At 44.7% G+C, this 19,472-nt stretch overlaps 1 protein-coding gene across 2 annotated transcripts in view; it reads right to left on the reverse strand.

Annotated features, from left to right (window-relative positions):
* The window catches only part of ADCY8 (adenylate cyclase 8), a 123,791-nt gene that overhangs the window by 49,834 nt on the left and 54,485 nt on the right, over window positions 1–19,472 (reverse strand). For both annotated transcript variants that reach the window (XM_033155868.1, XM_033155867.1), the window contains exons 5-7: window positions 19,187–19,314; window positions 15,473–15,631; window positions 8,564–8,834 (exon numbers count right to left, since the gene is read on the reverse strand). In XM_033155868.1, the coding sequence (XP_033011759.1) occupies window positions 8,564–8,834; window positions 15,473–15,631; window positions 19,187–19,314 (558 nt within the window). The remainder of the gene's footprint in view (window positions 1–8,563; window positions 8,835–15,472; window positions 15,632–19,186; window positions 19,315–19,472) is intronic.

Here is a 19,472-nt window from a genome sequence, read left to right on the forward strand (position 1 = left end):
GCTGTACGCCATAATCATCACAATTATAATAAATAAAGGCTTGACATATATCGCTTTGCATGTCACGAGTCTATCGCATATATTAGTTTCACCTTTTATGTTGAATTACTGAAAGAAATGAACCTTTCCACGATATTCTAATTTTCCGAGTTTCACCTGTATGTGTTTGAAGCTGAATCTCAGATATCAACACATAAAGAGTGTCCTCCTGGTTCAAAAAAAGATGTCATCGAGTCCAGCATCTTGTACCAGGTGGTCACTTTACAGAGAGCTTTCCAGTCCACGTCTTGTTTAAAGAGATACAGAATCCTATGAAGGGACATCAACAGGGTCCTCAACGTTACCCAGGTGCCCACCTGCCCACCAGGATAGAAGACTGAGCAGGCAGAAAGGCCACCTGGTCACAATCTTCCCACCACAGTGAGATGCATCATATTTCTATTTCAATAACAGCTATTGTTTCTAAATCCGCATCTCTGTGTATAAAATTAGCAGGTGCAAATTTCATGCAAACCAACATCTTTTCTAAAAGCCACTTCCGCTTATGAGCAGGAGGTGGCGTTGCGGGCGTCACGCCCCGAGCATGCACGCAGGGGCTGATACACAGCCCCTGTGCGATTGGCCGGATTCCCGCCATTCAACCCCGAAGGCCGACCAATGCGGTCGACAGAGGGGCGGGGCTGGCAGCCCTTTAACTAGGAGACGGCGGGAATCCTTCCCCCTCTCCTTCTCTGCCCCCCAGCTTCACCGGTTCTCCCACCCACCCACCCTTTAGGTTAGTTTTTGACCTTGCTATGGACTCCGGTTGGTTGCCCCAGTTGGCTGGGGGGCCTGGTAGGACTTTTTCCCATTTGGGCTAGCCAAATCGGGTTTTTTCACCTACCTCGTAGCAATTCGTCACAACTTTTGGTTTGGCGGTTAGGCATTGGATAACATCAATAGAGGTAAAAAGGGGAGGTAGCGCCATCACCTGCCCCTCATTGGAAGGGTATTCCGTTAAAGGATTCCGGGGGCATGGCCCCGTCCGAAGCCTAGGGAGGTTAGGGCCTAAGGCACGCCCCAACGGTGATCACAAGGGGAGTTCCACTTGATAAGCATCAGTTGGGCTCCCCTTGGTGGTTAACCCTTCATGGACTTCCAACACCTGGGTTGGGGTCAGATATAGTGGTTAGGGTCCAATGCCTAAGCCTAAGCCAATACCGCTCAACATCCGTAACCAATAAAGTTGTGGCCTTTACGCCCATTAAATTCGATACAATGTCTCATGTGTCGTTACTCATCATGGGAGGGAGGGACATTGACACGCAAGGGCGCATTGCCGTGAGTAAGGAGCTACCCTAATTCTGTTCTCAGAGGCAGTCTCTGGTGGACCAAGAAGAAGTCTATGGAACATTTCCTCCAGTCTTTGTCCCTTCCTTCCAGCCATTGATATTTAAAGCTACACACCCTCTGAACAAGGAGACTTCTTTTAGTTATCATAACCAAAGCTGCTCATAGACTCAACTCCCCAGTCTTATCAGTTGCCACGCATTAAGTGTTAGTGAATTGCTTTACTTAGTGTATGATAGGAAGCCAACTCAAAATTATTATTTTTCATGGTTTTTGCTCTCATTGAGGGTCAGCCCTCTACGTACCATTGTATGTGTGTTGACCGCACCTTCACCTTTGAGCAAATTCTTGCGTGTGTTTGGGGGGTGGGGGGGATATACGGGATTTTAGTTCCCATCATACACATTGGCAGAACATCTGAAAAAAGGTTCAGCTTGAAGCTTTTCAAGGGCTGTAGATCAGCAGTAGAACATCTGCTTTGCATGCAGAAGGTTTCAGGTTCGATCCTCAGCATCTCTAGGTAGGGCTGGGAAAGATGTAATCCTGGGAAGCTGCTGTCAGTGCCGACAGTACTGAACTAGATGGATGAATGGTTAGTATAAGGAAGCATTTTTTTTTGTTCCTATGAACCTACCTCACAGGGCTGTTGTGAGGACAAATGGGGGGAGTCCATATTTTTCACCCTCGGACAACAGGGGGAATACGAATGTAGTAAGTAAATAAGGCAGGCTGGAGCTGGGATGTCACACAATGGGAGGAATAGTGGCTGTGTGTTACTTTTCCATGTGATTTATCGCAACTGGGAAGCACACGGAGCCAAAGAGCACAGCTGTTAACAGGTATGTTCTTTACTACAGCTACTATCGTGACACTGGTAATTGTACAACCCAAGCAACATGATGGCGAAGATAATACAAACAATTATAACCTAGTTACAGGTAAAAACAAAATAAAATAAAAAATTCCTTCCAGTAGCACCTTAGAGATCAACTAAGTTTGTTCTTGGTATGAGCTTTCATGTGCATGCACACTTCTTCAGATACACGAAAGCTCATACCAAGAACAAACTTAGTTGGTCTCTAAGGTGCTACTGGAAGGAATTATTATTATTATTATTATTGTTATCATTATTATTATTATCATTATTTTGTTTTAATTATAATCCAGATGATGTACATTGTTTATCGATTTTAGAAGACAAAGACAAATCCTGACACAAGGCCACAGAAATTAACGAATTACCCTCACTAAAATGAACTTAGGAAGTCTGGTTTCACTAGATTTTTCCAAGTGCTTGATTCTGTTTTTGGTTCTCTTGATGTTTGTAGATAAGTTCATGAGGATTCCAACAACGGGTAACTTCGTCGTTGTTCGCAATGACCGAGGGATGCTGATGAAAGACAGGGTGCCGGCGTTCTGCGCCTGTTTCGCCCTCGCAGTCCAACCAGTTACAAGACCGCTACGCCCCCATTGGGGCCCGTTTATTGGGGCTTGTAGATAGCGCACTCCCCTGGCAATTTCGGGCTTCTTCAGTGATATATTCTTGTTGCCTGTATTGATAATCTCTGATAATAATTCAAACCAAATCTTATTAGAGTAAACCTAATAATATACAAATATACTTAGATCTTCAAGGTTATGTAAGTATATTTGTATAAACCAGGGGTTGGCAAGGTTTTCTGGCCATGGGCTGGATCATTCCTACAGACGATTGTCTGTGGGCCAGACATGCGCAGCGCAATGCCGGAAATGGTATCTGTGTATGTCCACGACACCGGAAATGGCATCTGCGCATGTTTGGATGCTGAAAATTGCGTCTGCACAGAAGCAATTTTTGGCATCTGGGCATGTGCAGACGCGATTTCCGGCATTGCGGACATGCACAGACACCATTTCCGGCACCACTTGGCGAGTCCCCACGCCGTGCTGCGCCAGTTTAGGGCAGCACGCAGGGGACTTGCCGAGCAGGCGGCTCGGTGATCAGGCGGCTCGTGGGCCGGTTAAACGGCCTCTGTGGGCCGCATCCGGCCCATGGGCTGGAGGTTGCCAACCCCTGGTATAAATTTTAAGAACAAGTCGGTTTTCATGTGCAATGTATATGCATTTTGGATTTAACTATATATTTGGCAGTTATTATTTCCAAGCACTTGGAAAAATCTAGTGAAACCAGACTTCATACATTCCTTTTAGTGGGGGGGGGGGTAATTCGTTAATTTCTATGGCGTTGTGTCAGGATTTGTCTTTGTCTTCTAAAATCGATAAACAATGTACATCATCTAGGTTATAATTGTTTGTATTATCTTCGCCATCGTGTTGCTTGGGTTGTATACCATTATCTCTGCTGGCGGCACAGGTTCCATTTTTCTAGCACTATCATGACACTGGCATGGAGCATGCTAAAATGGAGGAAGAGTGCAAAATAATAAATCAAAAACAACTGCATATGCTCAGAATGAACACACACACACACAAACTGTAAAACTTCAAGACAGAAGTTTTGAATAAAGAGAACCTTGGTATGATGCTCAAAAGGCCAGAGTTATTTCCCTCCACCAATGACTCGTGGGGTTTTCTTATTCCCAGTCAAAAGCCTGAGATGCAAGGGGCACAGTTGGCAAAGCAACATCTCTTAGGTAACAAAGGAATTGTGTTAGACATGTGGACATTTGGGACGAGGAGGACTAAGCATGAGCAGAAGCGGGAATGAGGTATAGTGTCATTACGGATCTACCCAGCGAAGACGGAACGGCAACTCGAGCTGACCTTCTTCCACAGTGACTCATCAATCTTTTAAATGTGGTAGAAAGACTGGTATCTTAAGGCACTTTAACCTTTTCCTCTTTAATTTCTTTAAGCAGACAGCCTTCACAAGGGATCTTTTGACAGCTAAAAATTCCCCGCGCCCTGTCAGATCCTGCAAGCCTTGCAGCAATGGCTGCTGAAAAGGGAATAGAGGCAGTGGTCCAACAAAGTCCTTTCTTTCTGGCTGTCAGAAATCTGTGTTTTTCAGGGTTCGGCAATCTATGTGTACAACTGAGACCTGCAACAAATCATTGTAATGTAGACTGATCCTATTCAGGGTCCCAGTCACCCACCCATGCCATCTTCCAAAACATTCCATCCATTCTTCTCCCCAACCCTGTTTTCCATTTCCCCCAGCTCACAACAGTTAGAATATAAGAACCGTTTGTAGGATCAGGCCAGTGGCCCATCTAGTTCAGCATCCTGTTCTCACAAAGGCCAACAGGATGACTACTGGAAGCATTCTTCTCACCTCTGGATTCCACCAATTCAGAAATATACTGCCTGCAACAGTAGAGGCAGAGCATAGCCAATCAGGGTTAATAGCTCCTGATATAGACTTATGCTCCATGATTTTGTCCAATCCCTTATTTAAAGCGATCCAAGCTGGTGGCCGTCACTGCCTCCTTGGGGAGCAAGTACCATAGTTTAACAAGGTTCTGCAAGAAAAAGTGTGCCCTCTTTTGTTAGTCCTGAGTCTTCCAACATTCAGCTTCGTTGGAGGATGCTCCCTGGCTTCTAACACTAAGGGAGAAGGAGAAGAACCTTTCTCTGTCCCCTTCTTCCATAGCATGCATTTTTGAGAACACTTCTATTACGTAGTCCAAAGGATGGGGAAATTCTATTCAGCCCAAGGTCAGATTCCCTTCTGGGCAACTTCACAGGGCCCAATGTGTCATTGGTGGCAGGACCAGAGGCTAAAGCGGGAATAGCAACAAACACGAATTATACTTTTGTACAATAGGCTAGCTTCAACACACACACTCACAAATCTCTCTGTCCACCATGCAGGCAAGGAAATGGCATTTTCAGAGTGCAATGACTCATTACAGCCATGCAAAGATACTCAATGGCAGTGCAAAGCAGGGCAGGCAAGGGGTGTGGCCTAGCATGAGGGGCATGGCAGGGGAGGGGGCTAGATGTAGTATTTGGCCCTAAGCATGAAGTTTCCCCTGCCCAGCCCTAACAAGACCAAGAAACAGAAGCCAGGATGCGACTTATGCAGATACAAGCAGCCTTGATTTACAATGCCCAAGTAAGTTGTTGGTCAACAGGGAGAGGAAGCACATTTAGCCTAAACTCAATGAGTATCACCATATTTCAAGCCTTATGAGGAGCGGTTGAAGGAGCTGGGTATGTTTAGCCTGGAAAAGAGGAGACTGAGAGGAGATATGATAGCCATCTTCAAATATCTCAAGGACTGTCACATGGAAGAGGGAACAAAATTGTTTTCTCCTGCTCTGGAGGGTAGGACTCAAACCAAGGGCTTCAGGTTGCAAGAAAGAAGATTCCAACAGGAAAAAAAGTTTCTGACAGTAAGTGTTGTTCGACAGTGGAACAGTCTCCCTCAGGAGGTTGTGGGCTGTCCTTCACTGCAGGTGTTTAAGCAGAGGCTGGGTCATGGATACTTTAGCTGAGATTCCTGCTTTGCAGGGGGTTAGACTAGAGCAGGCATGGCCAAACTTGGCCCTCCAGCTGTTTTGGGACTACAACTCCCATCATCCCTAGCTAACAGGACCAGTGGTCAGGGATGATGGGAATTGTAGTCCCAAAACAGCTGGAGGGCCAAGTTTGACCATGCCTGGACTAGAAGATCCTTGGGGCTCCCTTCTAGGATTCTCTGATTCCAGCTATATAGTTCCCCCCAAGCACTTTCAAGGAATGCTTGCAATATGCACAAAGTCCCTCTAAAAAACACCCCACCTGTTGTCATCACAGCCATTGGGAAGTTAATTTGGGCTCCATCTAAGCTTCTTTCTTTGGCCAGGGCGGGTTGGATCCTGTGAACAGGGGCAAAGTGTCCCACTTATTGTACTGCTTGCTCTGATTGGCTTCAACTAATAATTGCAATAATCATTATGATGTTGCTTGCATCGCAAAAGGGAGCCAAAGCAATACAAGCGCTTAAACCAATGATAACAAACAAACCACTACCCCCCCAAAAAAAACATATGTACAGGCCTTGCAGATCCCACCCCACTACAAGGTGCCACAAGACCCTAAGACCCTTCCAATCAAGGGCCAAAAGCCCCAGGAAAAAGGAAAGGTTTTGCCTGGAGCCTAAACATAGATTAAGATGGTGCCAGGCATGTGTCCTTGAGGAGAGCATTTCACAAGCAAGGAGCCATCAAACCATTCAGCTCACTCTGACTTGGCTTCATGACAACGCACAGCCAATGAGATTTGGCTACACGTTGTGGATGAAGCCAATTCAAAGTGAGGGCCAACAGCAAGGGGGAGAGTGCAACAGCCATCGCCATTAAGACCACAAATGGTGGGCGAAAGGTGGTGAGTCAGGGAAGCAACGTGGGAGAGCCTTGACCCTACTTGAGACAGCACAATCCAGCACATGTGTATCAGGTGTGTTTATTCCACCTGCTCTCCACAATCTTTCACAGCTCGCCATCCCTGTAGCACAGCTGCATCACGAGGCAGGCTGAGGGCCTTGTTTTAGCTGGTGAAGTTATAAAAAATAAGGAAAATACTGTGCCTCAAATAAACCGTAAGTTCATAGATGGGGAGAGGATGCTCCTCGATGAGATGTGCATTAAAGATAGCAACTGCAGTTGCCTTATGCTGGGCCAGGCTATTTCACACACAGCCACACTGCTTACTCTGAGTAACAGCAGCCCCCCAAAGTCTCCCACCATCTGCTATCTCAGAACCTTTCACTAGAGACACCAGAAATTTGAACCTGGGATCTTTTGCATGTGAACTAGTGCTCCACTATTGATCTATGACTTCTCCTTAAACGTTGTCTACATTATCACTCCATGGGAAGAGCTCTGCTGGATCAGACGTATAGCCCATCTTGTTAAGTATAGTTGTTTAATTGCACACTGAAATGGATAAAAATAATATTATAATAATTTATTATTTATACCCCACCCATCTGGCTGGGTTTCCCCAGCCACTCTACCTGTATGTATGTTTTTAGGGATTTAGCATTGGAAAATTCAATTGGAGTATACTAAGCTAGAAAGGGCTCTCTAAGCCTCTAGCTGAGTTGATAAGTAACTATTGTTCTCTGCTGGCCCTCACATGGAGTGTTTAACCTTAGATCATGTGATTAAGGCATTCAATTGCAAATCCGCCATTTTGAACAGAGTTGCCTTTGCCTTTTGTACTCCAGCACAGTCAGAGAAGAATGTGATAATGATGCTTCTTCAGGAGCTGCAAAGCCTTAGGCTGGATGCAGGCTAAAGTAGGCTATGGGAGAGACAGAGCTTGGATTTCAGCTCTGGTCATAACTGAGTAATATATTTAAGAAGAAGAACCTATGCACTTGCTTTATACAACTTTCTGGATGTATCATTGATTACTTTGTACCTGTTTTGAAGAAGCTCTGGTTAGTAAAGCTTTGAAGAATACTTACGAGTCTGGGCAATTTTTATTCCAAAAGGAGTAATTGCATCCAATTGCTTCATGCTGCACAATAGAAATATGTGCAATATTTTAAAGTTACCCTGTGATTTGTAGCAAGCTTTGCATCCTCTATTTGCAATACTGAGCCTCCGACACAACATGTTCCATCTCACATATTGGAAACTAAGTGGTAAACCTGTCTCCTGACTGCACCACTTCAGTATAGGGGGCTACATTGCTGAGTTCTCTTGCATACAAAAATAAACAAAGTACATCCTGGCACACAGCAAATCAGAAGTCCAGAAATCAAGACCCCAACCTAGCCTGTTGTTTTCTATGTGTAGACGGGTTTTTTAAAAAAATAAAATAAAATAAAAACATTTCACAGAGGATTCCCCTCCCACAACACCTGCAACAAGAAGTGGTTCATTCCAGACTCAACCCTGCCGTGTCACCTGCTGTTTGTGAGAAGTAAGTCCCGGGCTGAACACACTGGGCTGAAAACTAGCAAAACGTTAGCTGCCTGATGGTTGCTTGCAGCAATTTAAGCAATCTTCTCATACCCATAATGAACTTGTCCGAGGCTCTGATTCAATTAACACTCAGCTGCGTGCAACATTTGATTTTGGCAGGGAGATGGGAGGGGAGACCTTAGCACTTTCCCAGATTCTGATGCATAGGTTAATTCTGACCTGTGGGGGTTTGTTTAATCATCTGCGGTTCGTTCGTGTTAGAGGGAAAAGGTTAGAGAGAAAATTTGTTTTCCTCCAAGGCTTTTGTTATGGAGATGCATTAAAGGATCACGAGTGTGAAGAGGAAGGCAGGAAGGAAGGAAGCTGCGACTTACATGCTGTTTCCCCACAATGTTATCAAAAGGAAGCTCTGGGCTCCACGATCCTTCAGTGAGCATCATCCCGCTGTTCCTCCTGTCCGCAGCGGCGACCGACTCCTTGACAATGTCCTCGGGCAGAGTCAACAGGCTCTCCTCGGGCTGCTTGATCAAGTAGGTCTCGATGTTGTGCTTCCGCAAGAATTCGTTGCGCTCCTTGCCGTGCCCTTCTTCCACTTTGTAATCCCCGTTGAGGCAATCGAGCGTAGCCTTGGATATGTGGATTCTCCTGCGGAAGTATAAAGGAGTGGAAAGAATCAACACACATGGTGACCGGTTTTAAAAAACAACAACAACAACAACACCCAAAAGATGCAAGGGGGGAACCCACAACAAAATGCTGCGGTATAGGAGTGCTTCAGTTCAAAGTCCCGGTAGGCTGGCCATAATACCCTGCCCCAGGTTACTCCATTCCATCCCTGATGTTCTTTTTCACCGCAGGTTATACTCAGCAGTCTGTGGCTAGCAGGGTGGCCAACTTGAATTAAATATCGGAGAGGAGGGCCAGGTAAGCCCCACCCCATGTAATTGATCACAAGACATGGCACACCCCCCATTTGAATGGCAATGCTCATCAACTTGGGTGGGGGCAGCCCTCTCAAATATTTTATTGGGGAGCCTGAAGGGACCTTGGCCCCTAGGAGTTAGCTCCTATGGCAGCTAATGAACATGCTCAGTCCTCATTGGCTTTTTTTTGGGGGGGGGTCTTCAGTCTCTTTAGTCTTTATAAATAGCTCTTTTTTGTATTCTACTTATTTGACCACCTTTAGTTACATCAATAGCAATCAATTGCAATATAAGATTATCTGAAACATCCACGGTATAAGATTATCTGTAAGAAGAGTAGAAGAAGAGTTTGGATTTGCTATCCCACTTTATCACTACCCTAAGGAGTCTCAAAGCAGCTAACATTCTCCTTTCCCTTCCTCCCCCACAACAAACACTCTGTGAGGTGAGTGGGGCTGAGAGACTTCAAAGAAGTGTGACTAGCCCAAGGTCACCCAGCAGCTGCATGTGGAGGAGCGGAGACGCGAACCCGGTTCCCCAGATTACGAGTCTACCGCTCTTAACCACTACACCACACTGGCTGTCATCCACTGTAACACACACAGCCCAGTAAAATCACCACTGAAATCCTCAGGCTTACCCTGAACATCCCAGTATCTCCCTTTAATTTCCCAGTGGCTGCATAACTGTTGGCCCTCACCATCTGAGTTCGCTTCTAGAGACATTCCCCCAAGAGAGATGATAAAACTTTATTCTCAGCCCTGCTATATTTCAGCCCGGTAATTTAACTCCTGTGAAGAGAAACCAACTTTTGCATTGAAAGTTAACCCTCATGAAATGGTTCACAAGGACATCGGGGCTAACATTAACTCAGGGCATTTGAGGGAAGGAGTTAAGATTTTCAGAGGCACACCTAAAGCTATCATGCTTGACTGAGCAAACCTCTGTCTGAAAATGCATGCGTCGGGCCACTGAGAGCCCCGTTTAGCTGCAGATCTGTCAAGCATATAATTCCCGCTGTCATGCAATGTCTGGAATAGCCTTTATTGTCTGGTCTGGAGACGCTTGCTTTGCTTAGGGTTTCTCTTTGCTTAAGCCATAGGGACAATTTATCTTCTCTGTTTTCCAACCCGTATCTGTAATGATTAAACGTTAATGCTAAACGTCTTAAACAAATGCCTACAAAAGGAATCCACAATGGAGGACCATCTTGTTGAGAAAACATGCCATCTGCCTACATGCTAATCACTTTTGAGTGCAACAGCTGCAGCTGTGGGCTCCTTTGTCAAATTCACTGAACAACTCATGGCATTGTTGATGATGAAGAAGATTCGTAAGATTCTTTGACCTGTCCTTGTCCTTCACCACAAGGTCCCAGGACCTCATGCAATTTAGAAATACAGTATTAAAACCCCTTTAAAACAAATCGCAATCCAGAGAATGGTGTGGGACCCCCCAAAATACATAGCTCGGGTGTCAATAGCCAAGGTCAAGAGGCTCATCTTTAGACAAAGATACATCATGAAGTTGGCAGAACACACCTCTGTAAAGTGTGGTCTAGATTCTTCTGCTGAGGAGTTAATGAAAGACACAAAAGGAGGCCAGTCATCGTACTCTTCAATGTTGTGCTAGCTGGTCTACAAGAGAAACCTTGCAAACCGTATCACACCAGTTTTGCCAGTGTGGTGTAGTGGTTAAGAGCGGTAGACTCGTAATCTGGTGAACCGGGTTCGCATCCCCGCTCCTCCACATGCAGCTGCTGGGTGACTTTGAGCTAGTCACACTTCTCTGAAGTCTCTCAGCCCCACTCACCTCACAGAGTGTTTGTTGTGGGGAAGAAGGGAAAGGAGAATGTTAGCCGCTTTGAGACTCCTTTGGGTAGTGATAAAGTGGGATATCAAATCCAAACTCTTCTTCTTCTTCTTCTTCTTCTTCTTCTTCTTCTTCTTCTTCTTCTTCTTCTCAGGGGTTGCATTCCAGGTTATTGAATACTTGCGTGAAATTGTCCGCAGTTGAAACACCCCATTCTGCCGCTGCTCTGCCCCATCCCAGCCCCCACTTTGCCCTGCCCTCTTAGTGACATTTTTGTGACATTTCCAGGTTTGGCACTATGTGTGTGTGTGTGCAATCGTGCACATATTGGTCATGCCTAAAACGAGGGTTGCCTGTAGTACATTCACTTCTCCATAATAACACAATCTCCATCTGGGCTTCTGAGAGACAATGGATTATTAACGGCTTAAAATATAATCATTTGCTCCTCGAAATAACGAGAGCAAGACTAAGCCTGGGTCTTCAACCAATGTAATGTTGCCCTATTATGAGCAGACAATGTGCTAAACCCTTCATTTATTTATGTCATTAATTTGTGTTCACAATTTCCAGTGACTGGTTTTCAGCCGTGTAGGCCTACTACCGGTATATAGCGGAGCATTTGAAGTAGCAAAGAACAGGTGGGTTTCAAATGGGTAATTCAAAGCAGAATATTGCATGAGATTCTGTGGTGCAACAGATGACATGTGTGACAAAATGTGATGGGAACTTGGAGCACACAAACAGCAACCAGAAGCCAGAAACCTTCTTTCCTTCTGCCTGCCTCTATTTAATGATGGCGTTGAAACTTGTAATTAGTTGGTATGTACTGCGAATCTAACTTGTTAATAATTCCTGTAGGTATAATGACTCCCGACTCCGATGCACCAAAATGTTAATATGTTTGTGATTGGAACATAGATTAACCACAGGCGCCCTTGTTATCACTGCTTCTGCGGCTTGTTCTCTCGCAGCCACTACCTCCGCCTTTCGACTCCTCCATTTGTAATCAAAGCATTTGTGACACTGACCCATGACAGATGAATAACCCAAGATGTCATTGTGCCACCCAGAGCCACAACAGGACCGCTGCACTAAACGTGCAACAAACCCAAGATACATTTCGATGGTGTGCATGTGCTCAAATTCGGCCAATCTTCAAGAGCTTGGGATATGGAAGACCTTTCATCCAAATTATCAGTCAGCTGCTCCATAGTCTCATGCTCTATTCCAAATCACAATGGAGTCACTTTGTCCACCGCTGGCCCTATTTACTCCCATAGGAACAAGAGGTGACTGATCTCCTATTTTCTGGGGACCCAGCAGAAGCCAGTGATGAACTCTTATCCTTCTGGAAATCTGACAAGATAAGAGTCCACCTTCCAGGATACAGAAGTGGGAATGAGGCAGCTGTATTCGGTACGCCTCTCAATACCAGTTGCTGGAAATAAGAAAGCAGGAAGAGTTCTGTTGCCCTCAAATCCTGCTTGAAGGTTTCTCATAGGCATTCCCATTGGCCATTGTGAAAGCAGGATTTCAGATTAGATGGGCCTTTGGCCTGATACAGCAGAACTCAATTTATCTTGTTATAATGATCCTTCTCACCACATCTGATTTTCAGAGATGGAGGAGAAAGGCCCAGGGAGTTGGTGATATGTCAGTCTTTTGCTTTCACCCAGAATCCTTTGCACCTACTTTAATTTTCTAGAGGGATTCAAATGAAGTTGAAACCAGAGTCCATTTCAATAAAATCAAAGTTTTGCTTTAACTCTGTAGACCTCACTAAGGTTTGCATGTCAATGAAAAAAAAAAAAAGCAAAAAGCAACGTTAATTGGTTCCATCCATTTGATTAGATAGAGGCAGTGAAAGAGAGACATTGACTTCCATTAAAATGCAAATGTACAGTCAATCCATGACCCAGTTGAGCTGCCGTGTTTGGATATACCTAAGTTTCAGCAGGTGGTGGCAGGAGAGGAAACAATCTGCTGAAACTTATGTATGCTGCCTTTGCTGGCTTGCAGATAAGGGCCAAACTACATCTGATATAGAAGTCCCGGGACCAGATCTCCAGACCTTGTTTCCATTTGCTTTAAAGATGGGTATGTGTGTACTCTGGATTTGATTAGAGTAATCACAGGTTGGAAAGGGTAAGGCAGTGAGCTTGTTCCCACCATGGAGAGGAGATGTTGGAAGCTTCTCCTTGGAAGGAAAGCAATACTGAAGAAATGGAGAACATCCCTCTTCCTCTGAAGAGGTGAAGCTTGGTTTTGGAATCCTAGCAACTCCTCCCGGTGGAGGGAAAGTGGTGGGTGTTAGGACACAGCAGCTGCTGCCCATGCATGGCCTTGACAGTGGTGCCCGTTTGAGCAGGTACGGACCCCAAAGGTAGGCAGAACTGGAGCCAATGACAGGCAGAGTCAACTAATACTAGGTTTGTCTCCATCCTCTTTCCTGCCAACTTCAGCAATAATGAGATTATGGAGAAGGAAGCTGATAGCCACAGCCACCTCCCAGACTGATTGTATGTCAGAAGATAGGCAAGTCAGGGTCGTTGAGTGCAGATGAGGTTAGTGGAGAAGTGCTCCGTTTGACCTAAGGCACCAACCTTCACTAGCCTTTTGTGTGAGTGGGGGGAACAGGAGAAGGGGAGGGCAGTAATGGTTGTGGGCAACGATGTGCAGGTTGAGTGGGCTCTGCTTCTGATTTTGTTTCTAAATACAGGTGGGATCAGAAGCCATGACTTTCCGGGAGCAGAGAATGAGCTCCCAGTGTTCCTAGAGCATCTCTATTTCATGGAAGTGGAGGAAACATACCAGTCAAAATTGGCCGATAACTAGCTGATATATGGGCTGCTAGTACGAGGACTTGACTGGTAGGTTTCCCTCCCTCTTGTTGCAAGCTGTCAACCTCACTGTTGAGAAACGGCAATTGCCTTATCCTGTCAAAGGAACAAGCTGTGCTTCTCGGAATGTGTTGAAAAATAGGCCGTGTCAGGTAGAAACAACATTTGTACGCAGCACTCAGTGCAGCCACTTTGGATGAAGAAACAACTGGGCAGATGGGTGGGAAGAAACTGTGCACATCTCACCTTAGACGCCGCGATGCAAAGGTTACCAGAAATACACGTTAGCAACCCACAACCTCATATTAGTGTGAAGATCGCCTGCAGGGCATGTTTTGCAAAGCGCCATGTCATTATGTTGGCAGATGATAAAAGAAGCAAGCAAGTTAATCTAAGGAAATATAGCAGGTGTAGCCAGTGTGGTGTCCTCCAAAAGTTGTTGGGCTCCATTCATTCCCAGCCAGCATGGCTAATGGTCAGGGATAAAGTTAAACTATGGAACATGCTCCCACAGGAGGCATTGGATGGCTTTAAAAGAGGGTTAGATAAATTCTAGGTAGACAAGGCTACTAACAACAATGACTGTGTTCTATGTCCTTTCCACTTTTAAAGCTATAAATAAATGTTGGGCTGTCAGGCTATCTTAGGCACTGCCGTTGGAGACATCAGCCTGCCCACATTGCTGGCCCTCAGTGACAGTGGTGGCATGAAGCACCGGTTCAAGCAGTAAGCAGACAAACAAGCCCGATACAATTTTGCCTCTATCCAATAGATGTAACGGAGGCAGCCATCTTGATTCCACGTGGATATGACTGAGCAGAATTCAAAATGGCGGCATGCGACGGAACCCCTCTCAAATCCCCCCTGTTACTATTTATTTCTCTGTGGTGGTGTGTCGTGTACTCTTACACACCCACCCCACCTGTACTTCGAGGTCCGTCTAAACTGCCAACATTCCCCCCCTCCACTCGGGGTCCAACAAGGGTACTCCAATCCAGCTACCGTGGCCTGTTATAGGCTTGGCTCTGGGCTACTGTGATGTAAAGTCTTTTTGGCCTATAGTCCAGGGCTTCACTCCCGTTTGATCTCTCCCTGCTACTGTTACCTCAGCTCACAGGGCAACTACCTGGCACTTCTAGGCTTTTTGTCCCTGCACCCCTCCTTAGTGTAACTCCAGGACCTAACTTATCACCCTGTAAGTCTTTTGGTCCACTTCTCCGAATTCACCCTCTTTTGAGCCCTCCTAACTTGCTGGATCAAATAATTGATGATATGTCTTGGCACAAGAACTAGGCTTTATTTTTCACCAAACATAACAGTCTTAATATTTCTTTTGTTTACAAGCTTAGTTACGATAGAGCATATCTTCCTTCAGTTGAACATCATTATTTCAAACCTAACCACCACTATCCTGGCCCCCACACCCTCTACCTTCCAGTCACCACTCTCCCTCCACCCACTTCACCTCTCTCGACGGCTGCTCCCTCCTTTTAAAGTGCGGAATGTCCCGCCTCCCAACAGCGAACTGTCACTCTAACAGAGTGCGACTTAACTCTTAACTCCCTGGGGATACTCCGAAGCCCTTAACCTAGGACCAATCCGTTACACGGCATTTATGCCATGATGCTTCAAGGATACACAACTCAAAACAAATTGCTCCAGCCCTAGAACGCGGTATTGTAGACTAATGCAAACAGACACTTACCCGGGGATTCCACCTGACTCGAGTTTGTTTGCAATATCAACATCCCAGGACCAGACATCAAACTGCCACTTTCGTAGACCCAACACACCGCACAGCACGGATCCAGAGTGTATTCCAATCCGCATGTCGACATCGTGCTTCGTTCTTGACCTAACATACCTGAAAAAGAAACTTAAAATTTATCTGAAAGATCGAAGAGTCATGTTCCATCATGACACGGGATGCTCTCCGAAGGCCATTTATGTGCTAAGCCAGGATTCCAAGGGTGATGATTGCTCCTCGGTCCTGGAATTACCATATTTTTGCTCCATAAGACGCACTTTTTTCCTCCTAAAAAGTAAGGGAAAATACCTGTGCGTCTTATGGAGTGAATGGTGGTCCCTGGAGCTGAATTGCCCAGGGGCCAAAAGCAGATTGTGCTATTTAATTTACAAAGAGAAAAGGGAGTGTTGAAAGGACCCCGCTCAGCAGCTGATCAGCAAGAGATCGGGAGAGAGATAAGAGTCCTGGCTCCCTTTCAGCCCCGCCCTCCTTTGTTGAACGTGCTGCAGAGGGAGGTTGTTTGTTTCCCCAGGACATGTGACTGGCTGATTAGATTATCTGTCTGGCAACAGTAGAAAGGCTCCCTTTCCTTAAGATTTTTCAGAAATCTGAGTTAAACCCCATAAAAATGGGGCTTTTCCTCTTTGCTTTTCCCCCTTTGCAAAAGGAGCTTTGCTTTTCCCCCTTTGCAAAAAAAGCTGCAAAACCTTTAGCTGATTCTCAACCCCCCCCCCCAAAAACCCCAGGGCTTTTCCCTTTGCAAAAAAGCTGCAAAACTTTTAGCTGATCCTTAAAAAAGGGCTTTTCCCTTTGCAAAAAAGCTGCAAAACTTTTAGCTGATCCTCAAAAAAAGCAAAACAAAACAGGGCTTTTAGAGGAGGAAAACCAGAAAAATATTTTTTTTCTTGTTTCCTCCTCTAAAAATGAGGTGTGCCCTATGGTCCAGTGCGTCCTATGGAGCGAAAAATACGGTAATCCTTGATGCCCTAAATGACTGTGCCTGTGCTGGTCATGGAAATGACCACAGTGTGTGTGTGTATGTGTGCTGTAGTATGGGGCGGAATTAAAACCGATGGGTGTATATCTGATAGCAGTAAGGGGGACTTTAAATTACACACCTTTTTTTGCTAGGTTCATACAATTAACACCTAACACTATTAGTGGAAAATATAAGCAGCAGTAAAATAACTTTGCAACGCGGATTATCACAGGAACACTTAATTGCATTGCATGGTCTGGTGGTACACACATTACTGCTATTAAACAGGAGCATAAAAGAAAAGAGGAAAGACTGATGGAGGATATTTGGATGGAAGAAGCTACAAGCTCCATTAAGCTTGCTGAACTTTTCCCCATAGAAACCAGAGCAGGGATATTTATTATAGCACCCGCAATTGGTTTAATTAAGAAGTTCCCTCAACGTACCTCCTGTTTCAAGCAATTAATGGCTTTGTACAAAGGTTTCTACTTAAAAAAAATAATTCAGAATATTACTTTTTGGATTCCCCCCCTCCAAACTTCTAATCATAAATAATAGAGGCAGGAGGATAAAAATGTGGTTGTGAGAATATGAGGTGAGCTCCAGAAAGCAGTTTTGTAGATCAAGGCCTAGCCCTGAAGAGTGTTATGTAGCAATGAAGAAGAGCATGTGGAAAGAGCCTTTCTCCAACTATGAAGTTGCGGTAACCAGTCTCAAAGCATCCTCCAGCTTTCTGTTATTTGGGTAAGTTCATCAAGTGTCAAAGCAAGGCCTTGTTAGCCTTGAACCACAGCTATGGAAGTTGTTAAGTCATGGGTGCAGTGTCTATATGATTTCAGCTCTTAGTGTAATCAGCTCTGGGTAGTGATTCAGCATGCTAGCAAGGATATGCTGGGAGTGAAGTCTAACAAGAACAATCTCCTTTATTGCAGTAGGAACTTGACTGGCTGGAGGGAAAGGGCGAGCTCCTTTTATACTCTCAGGAACAGGAGTTGGGGAAAGGATACATTTAGATTTTGGCAAGACCCAATCAGAGTAAGGATCCAAATTGTGCCAACAAGTTAACCAATAGCAACTGTCACCACACCTGTTTGAATCACCCTGGAGCAGGAAAGATAGTTACAGAACTAGCAGTGAAACTCATGCATGCATATTAAACCAATACATAACAGAAATCACATTGCTTTCCATGGGGGAAATCCCTGCTTACCAGGGAGAAGAGCAGACACGGAATAAACAGCTCCACTTGTCTCCCGTGACCTTATTAATGAGCCTCAAATTTCTTAGGGTAGAAATACCTGAAGGATCAACTCTTTGCAACTGAACCTGCCATGCTTAAGTGATACCTGTTGAGTCCCTCATCCATACCCTCCAACATTTCTCCAATGAAAACAGGTACGTCCCATTCCCTAATGGTGATTTTACTATTTATGCCCCACACATCATTTTTTATATTAAATCTTTATTGAAATTTTAAATGTAAAACAAATGTAAACATCATACCAAGAAAACAGAAGAGCCAAATAAATAGATCATATCTCAGAGCATATCTGGTCTTAACCAAACATGACAAATCCAATTTAAAACAAATTATATCTAACCTTACATGTCAGATAGACAAATAAAGCAAAAGAGAAACATGTTAAATCATAAAACTTAATATTTATCAGCACTTCTACTAATTTATCATTTTTCTCTCCTTTCTATTTCTTATCCTATCCTATTCTATTTATGTCCCAACATTCGTCCAACACATATCAATTGCTCCACACCCACCACTTGCCTTCCACTTGCCTTCCTCTCGGGTTTTCCAAATTCCCTTTAATTTTAACTGTGTTGAGATCTCTTCCTCTTATTTATTATCCTCTATCTGATTCATTTATCCCTCCTACCTTATATTACTTCATGCAGAATATTTAGAAATAGATCCATGACTTCATAAATAGATTCATTACTGAAGACACTGAAATACACCACACATCTTACTAGGTTACCCCAGCCACTCTGGGTAGCTTCCAACATATGGAAAAAAATCATAAAACATGAAACATTAAAAAACCTCTCTATACAGGACTGCCTTCAGACGGCTCAGGGGTCGGATAACTCCGTACCCTGCAACATTTCTCTGATGGAAATAGGGACATCCTAAAGAAAAGTGGGACATTCCAGGATCAAATCAGAAACTGGGACAGCTTCTCCAAATCAGGGACATCTCTGGAAAATAGGGACACCTGGAGGGTTTACCTCATCTAGGAACCATCACTGAATGACTGTTGATATCATGGGTGGTTTAGCTCTCCCTCACACAGGAGGTAACAAACCAGAGTCTGCCTTCTGCATGTTGTTTGCTTGGAGAAAAACAAACCACAAGTGCTGCACTGTCTCTTCCCTGGTGCAGCAAGAGCAGAAATGGGGAAGGAGCAATTTCAGGAAATTCTGGCCTCCCCACCCCCCAATCAAGCCACATTTGTCAGTGTGTGTGTGTGTGTGTGTGTGTGTGTGTGTGTGTGATGAATAGTCCATTGAAAATGGGGAGGGAATCTCAGCTCACTGGTACCTAAAAGACCACAACAAAACAGCATGAGAGACTTTGAGGATATTCTGGTGTCTTGCAACAAGGAGCCAGCACATCACAGACTGAGGCACAGTGTGATGGCGGCAGAAGAAATGAGAGAAGGAGGAAAACAAATTACCTGATTGTTTTGATCATGCTGAGTCCCATTTCAACGCAACAATGAGCATGGTCTTGGCGAGGTTCCGGGAGCCCAGATACGCAGTAGTAGCAGTCCCCTAGGATCTTAATTCTAAGGCAGTGATGTTCCTGTAACCAAAAGGAGAATGATTAGAAGCAATGAGACTGGGTGTGATGGAGCAGGATGGATATAAAAGCGAGCAGGGTGGAAAATATGGAAAGCAAAATCTGAAAGCTCTTTGGGAAAGAGATGTTTGTATGTGTAAAGGACAACGATATCTTGATTT

This window comes from Lacerta agilis, chromosome 7 (assembly GCF_009819535.1).
Source record: "Lacerta agilis isolate rLacAgi1 chromosome 7, rLacAgi1.pri, whole genome shotgun sequence".
Lineage (NCBI taxonomy): Eukaryota > Metazoa > Chordata > Lepidosauria > Squamata > Lacertidae > Lacerta > Lacerta agilis.